Below are 21,653 nucleotides of genomic sequence, written 5' to 3'. Positions count from 1 at the left end.
TTTAAAAATGCACACATTGAATAGTTGCTGATCTATCCAGACAGTGAATTCTTATTCACTGGCTGTATGTACCTTGTGTTGAAGTCTATCTGGACTATGGAAAACTGTCATTTTTCAAAATGTATTTTATATTTCCTACATGGCTTCGGGTCTGGTCACAGAAGAGGGACTCAAATGCCTGAATGGTATGCAGGTGATGGTAATACAGAGGGACTTATGCAGTGTGTGTGTTTGTGTGTGTGTGTGTGTGTGTGTGTGTGTGTGTGTGTGCTGCAGACTTGGAGGTTGAGGGCATTTCAGAAGCTGTTTCGTGAAAATCGTATCCAGTGTCCAGCTTGCCTCAGATCTGTTTATTCACTGCATAGCTGGGATGCCATGCGTCAGTCAGTCTGAGCTGTACACTATGTTGGTGGTGGTGAAGCGAGCCACGTAGTGTCAAGGCATCGTAATGGAATCACTAGAAGGGCTTAAGAACCACTGTCCTAACACTTCAGGCTTGAGGAGAATTTGACTCTGCATCATCCCCAGCTGAGTTAGAATAACTCACAGCTGCCCAAGGGAATTTAGACAGATGAGTCTCCATAAACAATGTCACTAGGAAGTGCAGGGGACCACCCTTGTGACTGGGCTAGTCTCTGTGGCTGGTATCTGGTGGGCACTCCAGCACGGAACTTATAAAGTTCCCAAGGCAGCAGATTACTGCCCGACTCCCATACCACCAATTAAGTTACAGTAGGTCAAGGTGATACCTACGAGTCTGACTTCAAGCAAGATCCCAGGGGAATCTTGACTTTTTCCTCCTAAGTCATGTTTTGAGAACCACTGCTCTATTGATATTTGTCAGTGTGTGTGTGTGTGTGTGTGTGTGTGTGTGCACATGCATGTGCACATATTTCTTGCAGTCCTACAGACCCAGATAATAAGATTTGTGGGGACACTTGTAGAGACACTATCGTGTTTTAAATTCCCAGATTTTCTATAATTCCTAAATGTGTGTCATAAACACACACACACACACACAGAGAGAGAGAGAGAGAGAGAGAGAGAGAGAGAGAGAGAGTCAGAAAGTCAGAGAGTCAGAGAGACAGAGAGAAAGAAGTGCACACATCTTTAAGCCCTAAGTTCAATTGCTCAGCTGCCCACCAGAGCAGACATCCACCAGGTCACTCAGCACTCCCCACCTGAATTAACTACCTGGATGATTCTTTATCTTCTGGACATGTTTTCTTCTCTACTGTGACACTATCTGCACACTGTAGGAATGTGATTGTCAACCTCAGAAGGAGCATTCCTGACTTTACTTGATGGTAATTTCCATCCTAGAGTTCAAGCCAGACATCACTTGCTTGACCTGTTCTGCACACCAATGTAACCTGCCCACACTCAGAATGATGTCTAGCACATAGTAGGGATTCATTGGAATGAATACGGCTAGCACATAGTAGGGATTCGTTGAAGGGAATACGACTGAACGTGAAAATGAACAAATTATTTGCATCTCTAGTCTGTACTTTGGTCCACACTCACTCCTCCCACTACCGTAGCTTATTCCTTCTCCTTTGCATGGGGCACCACCCGACTCTAGTCCATCCTCTCTGCTTCTCTTTTACAGGAACTGACCAAGTAACTCCACCCTGTGGCAAACTCCCATTCAGTCGTTCCACAACCGTCAGAATGTGTTCAGTCACCTCTCCATTGTTTGGCTAAGGTCGGGTGTAGAATATATTCAAATACAATACACGAACACTTCCTGTTTAAGTACCAGTCTCACCAGTAACCAGCACTAGCAGCTCAGTCCCCCCAAAGGAGCCCCATGACCCAGCCTTTCCTTCAGTGCTCAGATACAACAGACTTCAGCAGCTTGGAACAGGCAAAGCAAAACCAACCCCTCCAGCAACCACCTAGAAACCGCCACAGTGCCTATAACTGTGCAGAACTTTTTGAACGCTTTCCTGGGTTTTGTTAGTGTTTGTTTGCTTGGTTGGTTATTTAAAACAGGATCTCATGTAACACTGGCTGGCCTTGAACTTGCCATATTACCAAGAACCGTTGATTCTTCTGCCTCCACCACCCACTCCTACACCCTTCCCCTCCAAATGGTCTGCTTACAGGAGTGTGCCATCATATCTGGAATAGCTCCAGGAGTCATTTACACCAACACACACACACACACACACACACACACACACACACACACTCACCAAGGGGAATTGCTGCTCATACCAGTATCATCAGTTATACCATATATCGCTACGATCACTGGTGAGGGTTTTTGTTGCAGTTATGGTCTTGTCCACTAAAAAGCCCTGTGCCTGGAATGCAAGGGTTTCCTGCTACTTGTAATCGCTGGTAGCTAACTCAGCATCTAACAGATAGCCAGGCCCTGAGATGTTTGCTGAACTGGCCTCAATTTAATTTAGTTAGCATCAATCACAAGTGCAAGGAGTAAACAAACAGTGGTGGACTTAGTGAGACTAAGTCTCAGAAGTCTTTACCACCGCCAAGGCCAAACTGAAAACTAAAGTAATTACTCGGGTAGATAACTCATGAAAGGAGGACCGTTATTTGCATTTGAATGATCTGTGGAGGATTTTCTGCTTATTGATGTTTCTGGGATTTTTCAGATAATAGCTTCAATTCTTTGATTCTTTCATGGTGTGGAGAGTAGGCCAGAAAGTTAATCCATCCTTCACTGTCCCATCTGAAACCAAGCAGCTTTCCAGCAGCTCTGCCGAACAGAAAGCACCCATAGAAACAAACGGTCAGAGTGAATGTCATGAGGCAGAGGCTGAAGGGACAGTGATGCTTACATTCAGCGCTCTCGCTCTCCAGAAGAATGCCAGGAGGGTGCCACTGACTGATGTTTCAATAACACCTGGCTCCATTATCCCTGCCTTTAGCATGGGGGTACAGGGAGGCTATACAGAAAGTGGCATCTGTGGCACAAGACACAGGAGATTGGGAGGAAAGAGGAAATCCGGGTTCAGACAGGATGTGTGCCCCTGTCTGTACTTCTAAGGGCCAGGGTGGAGAGGAGAACAGACTGGGAAGCCATGTCCGTCTGCAAACCAGTAACAGCAAGCAAACAAGAAAGCAAGCAAGCGATCATGCAAATGCAGACACACAGGCGCGTGCACACCAACACGTGTGTGTGTGTGTGTGTGTGTGTGTGAGAGAGAGAGAGAGAGAGAGAGAGAGACAGAGACAGAGACAGAGACACAGAGACACAGGGACACAGAGACACAGAGAGACACAGAGAGAGACAGAGAGACAGTGAGAGACAGAGGAGGGAGAAGAGGGAGGGGAAAGGGAAAAGGAGAGGGAGGGGAGAAAGGGAGAGAGAAAATGAGGGAGGAAGGGAGGGAGGGACGGAGAGAGGGAGGGAGGGAGAGACAGAGAGAATAGCGAGATACAGAGAGAGATAGAGACACAGAGAAAGAGCACCTGCTTCCGAAAGCTGCCCCCACCCCACCCAACCCCCATCACAGGCCGGCCCGAAGGCGCGGCCCCGCCAGCCAGAGCCAGCGGATTTACCGTGGCATTACTTTTAATTAAGTCTGCGGCGCGGCGCGGGAGCGCGGGGTGCGCCCTAATCCCGGGCCCGCCTGACGTCACCTGGGAAGGCGCGGCGGCGCGGGGAGGCGCGGACCCGACGACCTCGCAGCGACCCAGCCCGCGCCTCCGCCCGCGCGGGGCTTTGCTCGGCGGGAATTAAGGGAGGGAGAAATGTTAGTACACTTTTAATTGGAAATCGAGTTCTTCTTTCAGAGCGGCTTGTTTACTCAGGATCGGGCATTAGAACTCGGGGGAGGCTCTAATTGAAGTGACGGCTTTGGAGATTATGGGGAACATATGGCCCTACCGCCAGGCTCTTTATCTGCATTTTCTCATAAAAACTGCCGTCCGGGTGTGTTTCTGCAGCCTGGCCTCTTCCATTTCTAAAGCGCCTTTGAAGAGAAGAGAATGCGATGCATGCGCAGGGCTGCAGTAGCCCGCAGCCCGCAGCCCGCAGCCCTGAAAGCTTCCCCAGGCTAGGCCCGCACTGAAGCCGCCTCCAGCCAGGGTTCTGTCGGGGAAAAAATGAGCTGGGAAGAAAAGAAAGCCACTGGTGACTGCCTGGCAGGGGTGTAATTCAAACGGTTTTAAGCAACAGCGGGAGAGAGTTGCCAAGGCAACGAGATTCCCACCCTAGGCTCAGGAAAGGGACCTCGGTGTGCTTGATTGGGGCGCCAATCCCAATCCGAGTACACAGGGGAAATGGAAAAACGCGTGTCTCGGGACAGAATTACATTGTTTTCTTTCTCTTTGTCATTATCCAACCAATCAATCAAATATCCAGTTGGTCCCTGGCTAGAGCATCAATCACTACCCCATTGCGCCCCCCCCACACACCTCTTCGGTTCATTCTTATTATACCAAACCGTTAGATGTGTATTTTTGATATCATCATGTCTTGGACATGCCTTTTAAGAACATGTTACATTTTCCAAAATGCAAATGTCACCTGGCTCCTTAGACTTTCGTCTGCTTTATCTTACAACCCCATCTGCACCTGTTCACTCTAGGGACAATGTCCACACCTTCTGTCTTAGCTCCAGACTCTCCCTGGCACAGTGCCAAACCTCGACTGGGAAGAACAGGTAACTGTGGTGCCCCCAACACGGCTTCCCAGAGCTCTGACACCCCTTGGAGCTGGGCCTCACAACCCTCCTCTCCTACCCAACCTGCTCACCTGGGGGTTCCTGAACCCCGGATCTCAGGCTACACAGCAGACTAATTAAATCCTTAAGGCCCATCCCACAGAAACCCAACATCAAGGCAAAAAAGAGACACACAAAGGATCTGGAGAATGGGTCAGTGGTTTAGGGCACATGCCTTTCTTGGAGAGGACCGGAGTTTGGTTCCTAGCACCCATGTAAGGTAGCTCCTAACCACCTGTAATTCTGGTTCTAGGAGCTAACATTCCCCTAGCCTCTGCAGGTGTACACACACACACACACACACACACACACACACACACACACACCTTTAAAAATACAATCAGAGGAAGCCTTAAAGGGGTGGGGACTATGCTGAGCAGCAACACATAATCTGAATGCCTTGGTAACAGTCTTCCTCCTCTAGAACTCAAGGGCAGAGTCATCAATGCATCATGAACAATTAATTGGCCCATCTTATTGTCTGTGCTGCAAAATACTCTCTCAGTAGTCAAGTAAATGCTTCTATATGCGCCACATACCTAGCCAAAACCCTGCTCAACAGAATAGTCATCAGACTCCTGGGTGAACTAGATGCTGCGTCGACCCAGCCAGCTCGCCTACTTTCACAGGTTTCTGAGAGGAATATTTGGACAGTTTACCTGGAATACCACCCTCGTGCACACACGCTAAAATATCCAGATTCCTGGTCCTAGCCATCAAAAGACCTGACAAGCCTTTGGCCCGTGCAACTTTGCATTTGGACCACTGCAATCTAGATAGGTCTTAAATTCTGTTCTATTCCATTTGCTTCTGCCACATAGAATCCTACGGTATTCAGAAGCAGCTATAACTAGTTTGCTATCATCCTTAAAAGACACTGGCCGTTTTGTTTAGTCACAGATACAAAGGCACAGGGAGACGTGGGCTCTTCCACTGCCTGGGTGACCTGTCTTAGTTTCTAAAGCACCATTGGGTCATCTCAAACCCCCTTGGCTGGGAATTCAAAAGTAGAGGTGGGGTCTGGGTTGCCAGGACAAGAAAAGCAGCCCTTTCTTGCTTTTTACCATGACTTTCATTTATGACACAGGGGAGAAAGTGAGAGCCTGGGACATGTAGCCGTGGGGATGTGTTGTTCTGCCTGTATAGGGACTGTCATCCTAAATTCATTTGGCATGCTGCCAAGTCCTACAGAAAGGACCCAGTTGAGAGGTGGGGAGATAAAGGCACAAAGTGTTTCTGCCAACGAGAAAGTTCTGAGCTTCTGTCTCCTAAAAGGGGGGACTATTACGGGTCAGCTTGTGGAAACCTGTTAGGTGTACTGATTTTAGGCCACTGTCAGACCTTATTCATTTAATGAGGGATATGGCTTATACCATTGATAGCCCTCCTCTGGAAGACTTCAGATCGGGGAGGGGGAGATGTTTTCCTGCTGCCTCAAATGAAACACAAGAACAGAACCAGTGGGGTGACTAACTGTAAAGCCCGACTAAAACAGAATCACTAACTGGTTCTTCACATGCACTTTTTAATTCCTTACATTTCAGCAGGTTATGTTGATCTGGCGCCCTTCCCGGCTGCCGACTGCTACAAGGGATTTGCCATAAAACATACAAGGATAGCGATTAAGTGCTAAGGAAGTGCTATAGGTTAAAGCAGAAAGTGGACGTGTGTCTGGTGCTGAATGGGAGCGTGAACTCGGTCCATATCAGCTCTGTTTTTCACTGCTTTAGTAATAATGTGCAAGGGGCTTTGGTTGGAATCACTCAGGTAGGAAGTCTTAGTGAAGTCCTGTATCACCACCACTGCCAGCCAGGGAGCTGTCAGTAAAATGTGAGAAGACTACGTGAGAGAGGCCTGGTTTAGGCGACCTGTATGTTTCTGGCGACCGGACAACACACATTGCTTAACCAAGGCAGACTCTGCAACTAGATCCCCCGGGCTTGAACACTGGCTCCTTCAGGGATGAGTTGTGATACCTGCCTCACTACCGTCCTGCTTATCCTTCTCCTCCTCACAGAATGGGAAGACTCACAAAACTGCCCTAATCACCATCTCCATGGGAAGAGCAGGCTCTTTAACTCCCATGAAGTCTTTAAGGTAATGATTTCTGTAGGGGGAGCGTTCTGTGGTTAGGAACATCCCTGAATCCATCATCATTATCTGAAACCCAATGATATGTTTTACATGTGGCCATTGTTACTTACAGAAGTTGAGCATGGGGAATGACTAATTATAAACACTGATTTTATATGCTGAGGCAGGGGAATGACTAATTATAAACACTGATTGATTTTATATGCTGAGGCAGCTACACTAATTTTACACTTTTATTATTCATTTTAATCAAAATTGTTAAGTGTGGACACATTTCTAAAAAACAAGTTTTAGTCAGTGGAAAAGAGATAAGCATTGTCTAAATCTGACCATTGCCTGTAACTTTTTAAGCACCAAAGATCAACTCTACTCAACTTCTAATTACAGAGAGGGCCGAAGCCCTCTGTTTTAGTATCAAGTGTCCGGACTTGGTAATTGGTAGAATTAAGTTCTTATTCCAGCTTATCCCTGACTCAAGTATCCTATGTTTTCACTTCTCCTTCTATGTTATGAAGACAAAACAAATATACTAACAGAGAAGGTTCCACTAAGAAAAAAAGTTTTAAGCCTTAGATGGGGAACAACAAATAATTCTCCTAATGAAGTGTACAGCTGATTCCAGCAAGAAACGAAACTGTTGGCTTTGAAAACAACCTAAAGGGCCCAGCAATTATAATTGCTTCTTGCCTACCGGTCAGAAATGTTAGTTAATAAAACAAGCAGAGTCTGGGAAGATCTGTGGAGTTATGCTATAGACTCATGCTTTTTGTGTGTCTTTGACAATACTAGCAACCACAAAAACAATGAAAGAGAATGCATGTTTACTCTGTGATGAACACTGTGCAGAAATCTTCAGGATGAGACGTCCAGTCTCTTGCTTTACTCTTAGCACAAGGCATAGGACTAGAATATATTTGTTAGCCTGAAATTTCAGGAATTTCTATCAGTTCCAAAACCCCGGGACAGATCTGTAGGCAACTGCACTTTGAAGCAATATTTCTCAAACATCAGACCACCATCTATCCGAAATGTATTAAATTAACACAGTATGCTAATATTAGAATTAAAATACTTAGATCAGCATGTAAGGCAAGCGGCGATTTATCTAAGTTTGGAAGAGAGATGAGTGTGTATGTGTGTATGTGGTGTGTGTGTGTGTGTGTGTGTGTGTGTGTGTGTGTGTGTGTGTGTGTGTGTTCCTGATAAAAGGTGATTATTACTCTACTGAAGTTTGGTTAAATGTTTATGTAAGGAACATAGAAAATATGATTTAAATACATTTTCATCAATATAATGTTTATTGTAGTTCTGCTCTTGATTTTTTTAATGAGTAACCCCTTTGCTTGTTAAAAAGAGTGACAAGATTTTCAGAGTGATGCCTCTTTGCCCATCTCTCAGCCCTTTTTATCACAACATATTCTGATGTAGTTATGTTGACTCTGAGATGTCTCCTCAGTTGTGCCTCTTGGGAATCAGTGTCTCCTTAGCTTTTGGTTTTCTGCGGCTAATAACCTAGAGACTGACATAGTGTGGAAGTCTGTAAAAATAAATAAATAAATAAGTAAAAAGTGCCGAATGGAAGTCTAGTGAGGGCTGAAAGGACATCAATAGGGACATCTCGAAGGACAGCAGGTATGAGGGCCATGCTAACAGACCTTCAGATCATAACGACTATGAATCTCAATCTCTTAACCTATTACAGAAAAACAATACACATTGGTAGATTTCTTCCACTCTTTCTTAGATTTTAATCAGCCTTAGAGGTCACTGATTTTTTTTCTCCACTTAATTTTTTTTTTAACATTGACTACCCAGGATGTGACACCAGCCAGAACGTTCTAAAACTAAAGATTGCTTCTGAGACACACACAAGTCTGTAGTAGAACACCACACATCTCCAATTCATGCACCCCCAGCTTCCCCAAATGACAAGCCCTCTGTACCACCCGAGATGCCTTCTGCCAGCTCTTCAGGGGCATGTGAAATAGAAGGGCAAAGATGAGGAATGAGGAGGTATCTGTGAAATGACGGGTCTTCTGCAAAGCAAGTGCAGAAGCCATGGGACACCCAGAAGCCCATAACCACCTCACCAAGAGATGGCAACAGAAACTGCCATTCAGTCGACACCCGTCAAGTGTCATGCCTTGATCTGCACTCTCTCTTTTCACTCTAAAAGCAGCCCCGTGGGTGGCATGGTAGCCCCCTTTTTACTGATTAGTGAATATAGTCTTAACAGGGGAAGGTAACTAGCTCAAGATCACATTGCTTCTGAATGTAGGGCTAGCTTCAATCCTGAACCTAATAGCGTATTTAACATTATAAAATGAACTAATAAGAACAATTCAATGGAATTTTCCAGAGATTGTGAGGTAACTGCTGCTCATAAGTCAGCTTTATCTGAGAGTAAGATTAGCCCCACACAGGTTAAAAGAAGTGCTGCTACATTGAGGAACAACAATACCACCCCAAGTGTTGTGGATGCAAAGAGGACAGAGCCAGCAGTCCTCAGCTCCCTGTACAAGCCTGGCGATCTGAATTTGACCTCCAGAAGTCACATGAAGGTGGAAGGAGAGAATAGACTCCACTAGATTTTTCTATGACCTTTACATATGTGCTGTGGCACACACACACACACACACACACACACACAGAGGGGGAGAGAGAGAGAGAGAGACAGAGAGACAGAGAGAGTGAGACAGAGACAGAGACAGAGACAGAGACAGAGACAGAGACAGAGACAGAGTAAATAAGTAAAAAGCATCAATTTCTCTCCTGGGCATATATCCAGAAGAGGTCCCAACCGGTAAGAAGGACACATGCTCCACTATGTTCATAGCAGCCTTATTTATAATAGCCAGAAGCTGGAAAGAACCCAGATGCCCCTCAACAGAGGAATGGATACAGAAAATGTGGTACATTTACACAATGGAGTACTACTCAGCTATTAAAAAGAATGAATTTATGAAATTCCTAGTCAAATGGATGGACCTGGAGGGCATCATCCTGAGTGAGGTAACCCAATCACAAAGGAACTCACACAATATGTACTCACTGATAAGTGGATATTAGCCCAGAAACTTAGAATACCCAAGATATAAGATACAATTTGCTAAACGCATGAAACTCAAGAAGAACGAAGACCAAAGTGTGGACACTTTGCCCCTTCTTAGAATTGGGAACAAAACACCCATGGAAGGAGTTACAGAAACAAAGTTTGGAGCTGTGACGAAAGAATGGACCATCTAGAGACTGCCATATCCGGGGATCCATCCCATAATCAGCTTCCAAACCCTGACACCATTGCACACATTAGCAAGATTTTGCTGAAAGGACCCAGATAGAGCTCTCTCTTGTGAGACTATGCCGGAGCCTAGCAAACACAGAAGTGGATGCTCACAGTCAGCTATTGGATGGATCATAGGGCCCCCAATGGAGGAGCTAGAGAAAGTACCCAAGGAGCTGAAGGGATCTGCAACCCTATAGGTGGAACAACACTATGAACTAACCAGTACCCTGGAGCTCTTGACTCTAGCTGCATATGTATCAAAAGATGGCCTAGTCGGCCATCACTGGAAAGAGAAGCCCATTGGACTTGCAAACTTCATATGCCCCAGTACAGGGGAACGCTAGGGCCAAAAAGTGGGAGTGGGTGGGTAGGGGAGTGGGGGGGGAGGGTATGGGGGACTTTTGGGATAGCACTGGAAATGTAAATGAGGAAAATACCTAATAAAAATATTTTTTAAAAAGCATCAATTTAATGAACAATAAAATATGGCCTATGATAAGCATTACTGAGAAGAGGAAAGATGGAGTGTTGGACAAGGAGATTTGCGGGAGGCATCTGGAGTCTAAGACACAGCAACGTCCCCATACCAAGGAAAATGAGAAAGAAAAAGGACTAACAAACACTGGGTGGAAGGAACCCACTTTACAACTCCCATGATTTGTGGTTCTTGGCCTCAGAGATTAATACAAATAATAAAAGGCAGTGAGTTCAAACATGAAGCTTACATGATCACATGCCTGTGGCATGCCAGGTCATGATGTGCAGGTGGATGCAGAACACAGGGACGGGGGGCTCCTCAGTGCAGGCTGGGAAGCTGCTACACTATCCCATAAAACATAAAGTGCCCTTCAAAGACAGGGGTCCCGGGATGGGCCTCATGGGAAAATCCCTCTCCACTAGCAGATCAGTTGAAAGAGTCCCACCCCAGCCAGGGGGTGAATCCCAGGCATAATCTAAACAGCCTGCCTTCAGAAACACAGATGAACCCCAAAATAGGGAAGGCAAAAATATAGTTAGATTGCGTGGCCAGAGACACAAAAGGAAATAAAAAAGCAAGAAGAAAATACTGTTGAAATAAACAAAATATGTATAAAATCCAAACCAGACATTCTTCTGTAATCAAGAAATAAAAGAAGAAAGAAAGCTGTTTGCTTTAAAAGTCACCTATACCGTAGTTTACTGCAGTGTGGTACCTACATTGAACTCTTAAACGAATGGAGACTTTAGGGAAAATTGCCTGGAATCAAACAAGGGCTAGAGTTGGCGGTGTCCTTGCTGGGTCACCGTCTTCGTTTTTTGCTGTTATGTGCAATGTTACCATACGAGAAAGCTGGAAGTATAGAGGACGTGTCTCACCTTTAACTGTGCTGCAGATTTCAATTCAAACTTAAGCTTTAAACACGACTGCATATAAAACTCGGGTAATCTCTCGTTTGAAAAGAAAATGGAAGACAAAGAGAGAAAAATCGAGAATGCCACCTGGACCAGCTAGGAGCCACAGTGGTCCACAGTCAGGTGTCAGGAGCCAGGAGCCCCTGCCTCCACTCCCAGGCCAAAAGGCTAATAAAATTGTGAGTATGTAAATAGAATACGATACCCAAATCAGACAGTAATAATAACAATGTTCTATCCATACCTCAGATGAAAAAAATCAGACCCCCTTCATGGTGGTACCTTTTAAAGACAGCATAGTATTTTCACAGACAGATCAGAACATCCCCCATCTACTAAAAGGCTACTAGAAAGACTGGGGAGAAACTAAAAAAGGCTTCAGTGTTTCCTAGACCAGCGAGGGTTCCTATCAAGCAAGGGTAGAGGAATGGTGTCCTACTGTGTGGCTTCTAAAAGCAAAGCCAGGACCTAGGTTTGGGGTGATATAGGGATTGAGATGGATGTTAAAGCTCAACATTAACCATCTGACAATCTACTTCAGAAGGGAAGGTCAAGAGTTTGGGGGGGTGATGTGGGATGCTGTACACCCAGTTTCACAGTAAAGGGCTCCTTCAAGTAGCCACTGGTAAGATCAGCTTTTGCATGCTAATGAGATAACTGGTGGGAGGAGGTGGGTCCTAGATAGCTGTAGAACAGAGTCTGACCACTAGAGATGCCAATGTAAGATTAAATGGTTGGTCTGTTCAGCCACACCTCCACCCTCAAGCAGGGCAGAGGAGCTAAAGGTTGAGTTGGTCATGAGTGTCTAATTACTAAAGTGTGCCTCTGTAATAAAGCTCTATTAAAAACCCAAAAGGATAGAGTTGAGATAACTTTCTGAGAGCTGGATGCATGGAGATAAATGGAAGCTGATGCACTTAAGGGGGCTATAGGAGCTCTGGGCCCTTTTGCAGACACCTTGTCCTGCGGAGCTCTTTATCTGCCATTGATACCTTTGAAATGCCTTTATTTAAAAAAATGGCAGAGCATAAGTGAAATGTTTTCCTGGGTTCTATCACGCACTTTAACAAATTAATTGAGCTGCAGGAGGAGGGTATCCTGGGAATGCCAGTTTACAGCTTGCTACTTCAGAAACACAGATGACAGTCTGCAACTTGACACTGGCACCTAAAGTAGGCAGGCAGCCATATGAGACCCATCCTTCCACTGAATATTATCTCCAGGCAGGCAATGTCAGAATTGAGAGGAGTCAGAGTTTGGGGAAGAGCTCCCACACATCTGGAATAAGCAGGAAAGGCACACCGGCATGTTTCCTTAAATCCCTGCTCCCTGTGGCCCAGCTGCTTCAGCAGAAGCTGCTGTAACATCTGATGGGAATGTGAGCCACATGACTTCCAAGATGCCTACCAATGATCCTCTTGTGTCCTGCTGAAGGAAAAGCACGCTGGCCCGAAGACCTCATAGGGGAGGGCCCCTAGAGACCCTGAGCATCTGTCACCACCCATTAAGCCAAAATGGTCTACCCCTGGCTTTGAATGGCATCTAAAGACTACAGAGGCTGCCTTGGGGACTATTGGCAAAGCTGGGACCAGGGTAAAAGAGACTGGGCCATATCAGAAAAGAGCATTCAGCTGTGTGTGATGAGTCACTCCTGTATTCCAGAACTTGAGAAGTGGAGGAAGAAAGATTGCTAACTCGAAGTTAGCCTGCGCTCCATAGTAAAGCCCTGTCTCAAAAGTTCAGAAAGTCTTGGGAGAAGGCTCAGTCAGGAAAGTAATTGTCACATAAGCATAGGGACCTGAGTTCAAATTCCCAGGACCCATGTAAAAGCCAGGAGTGGCACTGAACAACTCTAACCCCAGTGCCAAGGTAAGGGACTTGCTCTCAGACCAATCTAACTGAACTGGCAAACTCCAGATTCACTGGGAGATCCAGTGAATGAGGTAGAGAGCGATTTAGGAAGATGCCCAACAATCAACCACTGGGCTCTAATAACAAACACATGCCCCAACCCTAACCCTCACACACACACACACACACACACACACACACACACACACACACACACACACATCAACAATAAAGGAAAATGAGAAAGTAGGAGGAAGAGAGAGAAAGAGGGCTTCTGAAAACAAGGTGTGTAGCTTCTGGGGAATGACACTCAAGGTTGATCTCTGATCTTCACATGTGTACACACAAAAACACACATACATGCACACACAAAAACATAAAAATGACAGGACAGAAGAACATTAACTCAACAAGTACTTAAGAAACAGCCATCTTACTTACAGCTCTCAGTATCTAAGGAGGGTGGTTCTGGGAGATTCTTGTCCCTTTCAGCTCTAAAAATCTGTGATGAGTTTTGCAGTGTTAGTTTCTGAGTGTGAGTGTGTGTGTGAGTGTGTATATGTTAGTGTTTGTGTATATGGTGTCTCTGTGAGTGTGAATATGTGATACAGAGTGCACCAGTATGTGTGTACTTGGGTTCAAGTGCATGTGGATGCCCCAGGTTGGTTCTCACAATTATCATTCTTCTACCTTAGTCACTGAGTCATGCTTTCTCAATCAAACCCAGAGCTCACGATATTGTTAGTCTTGCTAGCCTGCTTGCACTGGAGACCCTGTCTCCATCTTCAAGGTTATCACTACAGGTGGGTCATTGTCCCCAACCAGCATTTACATAGGTTCTGGGGGAACAAAACTCTAGCCATCACACTTGTGTGACAAACACTTTAACCTGTGAGCCATCTGATAAGTACATTACAGGCTGGGAATAAAATGAAACCATGGTAAAAATGGGCACAGTCACAGGAACACCACCCACGGCTTCACACAGACTCCTGTGTGACAACCTCTGCCCTGTGGAGCCATCATCCTGAAAAGCTCCATTTACAAGCACAGAATTAGCTGGCCCTCTGGAACATGCTCTGTGAAATCGTTGCATCTCCTCTGTATCTCCTACCTCTCACTTCCTCTGAAGTCACCATGAGCCAAGGCTGGTGGGTAAGGAAGAGAAAGAACAAAAATACTCTCGCTCCTTTATGATGGAAGTCACCAAACCTCAGGCAGATCCCAGCACTCACGTCAGGCAGACGAGCAAACCGTGCTTAGAGAGATTCAGTGATGGCCGCAGACTGAATGGCTGGCTCAATTCCCCATCTCCATAACTAATAATCTATTTCTCTATCTTATGGAAGCCTAGCCAACAAGTCTTCGAGCCACATTCCCCACTCCAGGGGTTTGAGCTTGCAATACAGCTCAGCTAATGGGATATTAGCAGACGTGATGGCAGCGGAGGTTTGGAGTGTGCCTGTGTAGTGAGTGGGGCATGCCTTTTGTGACTGGCCGGAGCCCATCCCTTTCAGCTACTGCTCCTCTAACCTGAACCCCAGAGCGAATCACAGAAGACCTGAACCAGACCTAGGCTGAGAGCTAAGCTCAGCTGATTGAGATCAACAGACTCTAGCCTGAAGCAGTCACTCCTGTTAACCCTGAGACTTCAAAATGCAGAAGTCTGTGCTTTAGGTTGTATGCCATGAAAATTAGACATGATTTCTTATGCATCACCATCACCATCACCATCATCATCACAGTAAGTCACTGCTTAAAGCTGTATCTGAGCTTTGAAAAGGAAGTTCTTTAAATGCAGAGAATTGCCTTGCCATAGACCTAGGCTGCATCCCATGGACCACCTTCCCCGCAACCACAAGGCACTCACCTGAGTCTGAGGCCGCAGGGCTCACCAGGCTCAGCAGCTCCCGTTCTTTCTCATAGTCCCCTTTGCAGAGCAGCTGGCCCTCCTTCAGGACAAACTCGTCACCCTTCTGCAGCTGTCGCTCACAGACGCAGCAGCAGAAGCAGCTCAGGTGGTATACGCTCTTCTGGGCACGCATGACAAACTCATTGGGCGCAATGGCCTCGAAGCAGCCCCCACATTTGACAGCAAACAGTCTACAAGAGGGAGAGAAAGAAAAGCGATGAGGTCTCCCTGCCAGTCAACAGCAAGAGGACCTTCAACCCTGGGACAGGAATGTTTGTACTGGTGCAGATTTCAGATTCAGGGTAATCGGTGACTTTCTGGTCTCCCTCAATCCATGACAACTAAGGCTGACTAATGAAAGCCCAAAAATTTAAATATCTCATTTTTTTCACTTTTAAATTATCTGATGAGATTATAATTGCATTTGTAAACATTGTGGCATAAGCACATAAACATCTTAACATATCTGTGATATTCAGTCATTATAGCATTTTTCTGCTTTCAAAAGAAAGAGCCATTTTCTTTTTTAAACTAGTAACATGATCGCAAGGGCAGGAGTCTTTACAAAACATTCTCTGCTTATCCCTGCATACCAGAGGAGCTGATAGATATAGGAAGGTCAGCTGGCAAGAGAGAGGGCAGCAAGGAGGGGGCGGGGCATAAAACTGCACTGCCCCCTTCTTCACAAAGACAGACACAAGTGGATACAAAGTATATTTAGGGAGACCATGCCAATTTGTTCTGCTAATTTGACCCACTTTGGCAGAAATGACGGAAACAACATAAACAACAGAAGATTTTCCTATAAACAAGCCAACTACCACATTGGCCTGAGTGGGGCCAGTCCTATCTCTTTGCTTGTTCATCGGACAGTCGCTCTTTCTTCTTTTCATTCTCTTGTTTTCATTAATTCAGAAACATCCACTGCACGGGCTGTGATCCACTATTCACTCTGTGATTGAACAGAGAGGGGAGCAATAGAAACCACGCCCCATCTGTGTGTGTGTGTGTGTGTGTGTGTGTGTGTGTGTGATTGCTGGGCTGTGATCCACTATTCACTCTGTGATTGAACAGAGAGGGGAGCAATAGAAACCACGCCCCATCTGTGTGTGTGTGTGTGTGTGTGTGTGTGTGTGTGTGATTGCTGTAGCCTCCACAGTATGCAAGACAAATCCTCCACCGTTTGGAGCTCATCTGCTTGTGGAAGAACATAAGTCACACTAGGAAGATGGCAGGGTGGATCAAGGTCCTTGCCATGCAAACCTGACAACCTGAATTCAAACCCTGAGGCCCACTTAAAGATGTGAGGGGAAAACTGACTTCATAAAGGTGACCTCTGACCCCCATGTGTGTGCCATAGTGGCAAAAAAAAAAAAAATGCAGAGGTGTCCGGTGGTGGCTACAAAATATTAGAACACGGAGTCGGAGCATGCATAAGGAATTAGTCAATCGCTTCCCAGCCATAAAATTGTTGGGTTATATGGCAATACCCTCCTCACACAGTGTGTTTGTCTTGGAAGCTTGCCGAAGACTGGAACAATCTGAAGGTGGAAAGGAGGCTTGGGAAGGGCTCCCAAGGAGGCATGACACACAGACTGGTACTGGAGAGAGGGAAGACATTGAAGCTTTGAGTGGAGGAAGCCAAAGCTTGAAAAAGATTAACAAGGTCATCTGCCATGGATCCTGGAGCCACCCACGGACAGCCTCCCAGGACAGGATGCGATCTGCAGGATTGGAAGGAGTGTGCTGTATGGCCTACAGTCTAAGCTGTGAGCTCCTGTGCCCATCCCTCAGCCCCTGTGAAGCAACTCACTTTACACGCCCCCTCCCCATCTCTCACACACTGTGATGGAGGATAACGTTGAGCACCTATCCAATGGCTGGTGCTGCCTTTTCACTACTAATACGCTCCACACCCAGAACTGCAAGGACCAGAAGCCTTTCCCCTCCCCCTCCCTCCCTCCAGCTGCCCACTGCGGTTTTCCCCGACTTATTACTGGAGTCCCTCCAATATTTTCTTTTACACCCTCTCCCCCTGCTAGATGCCACGTGCTGTGTAGAAAGTCTACCTAGTTCATCCCTCGGCCTCCCAAGTCCCTGGTCTCTGTTTGCCAACCTGAGCAAACTAATCAATGCTTTTCCAGTAGCCAGTCAAAGACCCTTTGTCCCCACGCCTTGCTTCTTTTCCCTATCCCCTGAAATGGACTGTTAAGCAGACTCAGGGCAAACGTTCCCAGGGAGTCAACAAACACTTAAGGAGCTTCAGCAGCGGGCGGTAGCATCTGTGCTTGTCTGACTCCTACCCTATTAATCTCCTCCTCCTTTTTCTTTCCTGTTAAATTTGTCACTCACTCCATAAATTTCCACCCTGTGTTAAAGGAGAGAGGGGTGGAGCGAGCATAACAAAGAGTGTCCGCCATGTTGACTCAGGAGCGCTAGACTAAGTGTAAGTAGTCATCTAGGCTCAAATCCTGAATTGGCCATGTTCCCTGGAGGACTGCAGGCCAGAGAGTCCAGCAAGCCTTGTTCCTTCCGTTCTCCCTCCCTGGAGCCAAACCACGTCAGCTGCACCTTACTCCCTTGTCTCTTGTAACCTTCAAGAGCAATTCGAGAAGAGGAACATGCCATCTACCACCTGGGTGCCAGATGTGTACACAGCTGTACGGGTACCACTGTGGACCCAGCTGCCGACTGCACAGCCTCCCATAAGTTGTTTTCTCTGAGGCTCAGAGAAGCAGAGAAAAGGATTTGTTCAAAAGTCCAGGTCATAATTAAAACACAGCCTGTCTCTTCCTAGTGCTTGAGATGTGTCCCCCATGGTTAGTCCCCCTCTGAATGCTAATGAGTCTGCACTCTGGGTTCAGAGTCTGGCAGGCTGCTGGAAAGCTGGGCAATGTCTCCAGAACTACCCAGCTCACCTCTGTAGACCTGACAGCATCCAACTTTTCTCACCATTCTAAATCTCTTCTCTTCTCTTCTCTTCTCTTCTCTTCTCTTCTCTTCTCTTCTCTTCTCTTCTCTTCTCTTCTCCATTTCTCTTCTCTCCCCTCCCCTCCCCTCCCCTCCCCCCTCCCCCCTTCCCCCCTCTCTTCTCCCCTTTTGGGGTATCTCTCCCTTGTATATCATTATCTCATCCCCACTTGTAAAATGAAAATGGAGCATCTTCCTTGTAGAAAATCATCCTGTGCAACAGGGTCCCTGGTATTGAGCCCCTCTGTCTACAGATCACCTTCTTTGAGGAGGGGTATCATAGCAAATAAAGCTACCTTTGTTCTTAGAGAGTCACAGTGGGCAGGAGGCTAGGGGTGGCTCGATTTACTTATTCTGAGAGGAGGAAACCTCAGTTGAGAAAATGCCTCCATAATATTGGGCTGTGGGCCACCCTGTAGAGCATTTTCTTAATTAGTAATAGATAGAGGAGGGCCCCTCCCACTGTGGGTAGTGCCACCCCTGGGCTGATGGTCCTGAGTTCCATAAGAACGCAGTTTCAGTGAGCCGTAAAGAGTGAGACAGTAAGCAGCACCCTCCATAGCCTCTGCATCAGCTCTTGCCTCCGAGTTCCTGCCTGTTTGAGCTCCTATCCTGACTTCCTTCAATGGTGAACGGTGATATAGAAGGATAAGCTGAATAAACCCCTTTCTTTCTGACTTGCTTTTCACTCATGTTGTTTCATGGCAGCAACAGAAACACTGACTGAGACAAGTTCCTACAAGGATAATGAGGGTATTGCTACAACTGACTTTACCGTGTTGTTTTGGGGGTAGATTGTGGAAGAATTTTGGAACTCCGGGCTAGGAAAGTCATTGAGTGTTGAGAGCTCAGTGAACTGAACTCAGGAAAAAGAATGTTGACAGCAGTGCATGCAATGGAGGCCTGGCTTATAAAGAGGGAAGCAAAACTCTGCAGGGCTTTCTGTGTGAAGAGTCTGTAGTTCTGGTCAGCTGGCGCTGAAGAATCAGCTGTGATTAACAAGGTACCAGAAATATTAAAGTGAAACCTTTGCTTTGCTGGGATACTCAGTGCTGGTCAGCAGGGGCTAAGAAATTAGCAGTGATGAAGAGACCAGCATCACCGAGGAGAAATCTTTTGGAAAGTGTATTCTGAGAGTCAGCCCACCAACGCTAGGCTCCAGACACAGCCAAGGTTGTAAGCTTGTAGTATAGCAGTCACCCAGGTTGGACTAGTTTTGAAGGCATGAAGGGGTCATATAGAGCTGCTGAGGCTTGGTGCTGTGAGAGGCTAGGAAGGGCCACTGGGGAAGGCACAGCCTGAGAAGGCCCAGGATTAAAGGGTTATGCAGAGAAGTTGAGGCTTGACCCCATGCAAAAGCCTATGAGAGGCTATTGGTGAAAGTGTAACCTAGTTGCTGCAAGGGACCCCAGCATTTTGGGGATGCCAGTACCATGGGATGGCCACCCAAAATAGGAGCAGCAGTGGCATGGAGCCAGCTGGAGCCTAGAGGACGAGCTGTGTGTGCTACAGAGAGCAGAGATGGAGAAGAGAGCCAAGCACTTTGGAGAAACACAGACGATCATGAGTAGATCCCAGACATTGACATCGTGTGGTCTACACTGTTTGGTTCAGATTGTAAATGCGCCCTGCTTCTTTCCCTTTACAGTAAGAAAGTGTTTTATTTTTTATTTTACAGGACCCCACAGTTGAGAGACTTTAGTATTTTTTTAAAAGAGATTGGGGATGTTTTGCAGAGAATTTGTATTTTATAAGAGACTGTATATTTTTAAAGAGACAACTTTTAAAGTGAATTTGTAAGGCTGCTGGACTTTCTAAATTTGTAAAATGTTTTATATCATGTGGTTTCATTATTACTGTGTGATCTTGGGATGAACAAGAAAGGAAAGGTTGTGGATCAACAATGATATGTTTATTGTCAAGTTGACTAGGGATCAGTTGTGCTGGCTAGCTTCATGTCAATTTGACAAAAGCTAAAGTCATATGAAAGGAGAGAACCTCGTTTAAGAATAATGCCTCCATAAGACAGGCTGTAGGCAAGCCTGCAGGGAATTTTCCTAACTTACTGAGTGGTGCCATCCCTGGGCTGGTGATCCTGGGTTGTATAAGAAAACAGGCTGAGCATGCCAGTGAACATTACCCTCCTATCCTTTCTGCAACAGCTCATGACTCCAGGATCCTGCCGTGTTTCAACTCTTTCCTGTGTTTCACCACAGCAATAGAAGCCCCAACTATGGCAGGGCTCTACATGATGGTCTTTGGGATGTGTACAGAGAAACATCAGAGAAGTACGCACACAATCGACTGAGGCTACTGGTCACAGAAGCCTTTCTTTCCCCTCCCTCTCTCCCCTACTCTTGCTATCTTTACCCCATCCTTTTCCAGGCAGGGAAGTACAGACTGGCTGCAACTTCACTCCATGCTCTGCTTACATCTTCTTGTACAGCCAAAAGCTGCAAGAGGCACAACTATGAGTCTTGTTGAAAGTCTACTGCACAGACTCTACCACATCCTAATGACCTGACTTATTCACCATTGGCTCTTGCAGCCTCGGTTTGCACAGAGGATAGAAGCAAGCGTGCTGACTATATCTCTTAGCAAGTAAGAACTGAATAAGAACACATACATGGAGTACGTTGACTGGCTATGTCTCTGCCTTTTATATCTGTAGAGTTTCCCTACTTTCCCCAAAGGTGGTTTTCCACATTTACGGACTTTATGAGTCCCACCCTAAGGCAGCCCTTCTTCCAATGTGAGTTCTTCCACTGACTTCATCTCTGTTTCTGGCATGCCAGGCAAAGCATGTTCCACAGACCCAGCTATGGCCCTATCCTTGGCAGAGTTCATCCACATTATTTCTCATACAGCATTATTTCTTACTGCTGACTTCATCTCTATATCCTGTGCTTGGAACCAGAGCAGAAAGCAAAGGGAAAGAGCATCTTACCCCAGGGAAAGGGCCAGGTAGACCAGAGCTCAGGGTTTTGCCTATATCACCTGTCTCGAAGAAGTCACTCCTGTCCCTGGACTTTGACTTTCTTGTCTTTCATTTTTTTATTAATATTTTTATTAGGTATTTTCCTCATTTACATTTCCAATGCTATCCCAAAAGTCCCCCATACCCTAGCCCCCACTCCCCTACCCACCCACTCCCACTTTTTGGCCCTGGCGTTCCCCTGTACTGGGGCATATAAAGATTGCAAGTCCAATGGGCCTCTCTTTCCAGTGAGGGCCGACTAGGCCATCTTCTGCTATATATGCAGCTAGAGTCAAGAGCTCCGGGGTACTGGTTAGTTCATAATGTTGTTCCACCTATAGGGTTGCAGATCCCTTTAGCTCCTTGGGTACTTTCTCTAGCTCCTCCATTGGGGGCCCTGTGATCCATCCAATAGCTGACTGTGAGCATCCACTTCTGTGTTTGCTAGGCCCCGGCATAGTCTCACAAGAG

General features: G+C 46.2%; 1 protein-coding gene across 4 annotated transcripts in view; it reads right to left on the bottom strand.

Moving 5' to 3' along the window:
* Nucleotides 1–21,653, bottom strand: part of Lmx1a (LIM homeobox transcription factor 1 alpha) — a 160,512-nt gene that overhangs the window by 41,979 nt on the left and 96,880 nt on the right. For all 4 annotated transcript variants that reach the window (XM_006496611.3, XM_030242132.1, XM_017321684.1 and 1 more), the window contains one exon: nucleotides 15,194–15,426. In XM_006496611.3, the coding sequence (XP_006496674.1) occupies nucleotides 15,194–15,426 (233 nt within the window). The remainder of the gene's footprint in view (nucleotides 1–15,193; nucleotides 15,427–21,653) is intronic.

The sequence above is a fragment of the Mus musculus genome, chromosome 1 (genome assembly GCF_000001635.26).
Source record: "Mus musculus strain C57BL/6J chromosome 1, GRCm38.p6 C57BL/6J".
NCBI lineage: Eukaryota > Metazoa > Chordata > Mammalia > Rodentia > Muridae > Mus > Mus musculus.
Note: the sequence above shows the minus strand (reverse complement) of the source record. Positions and strands in the feature narration are given on the sequence as shown.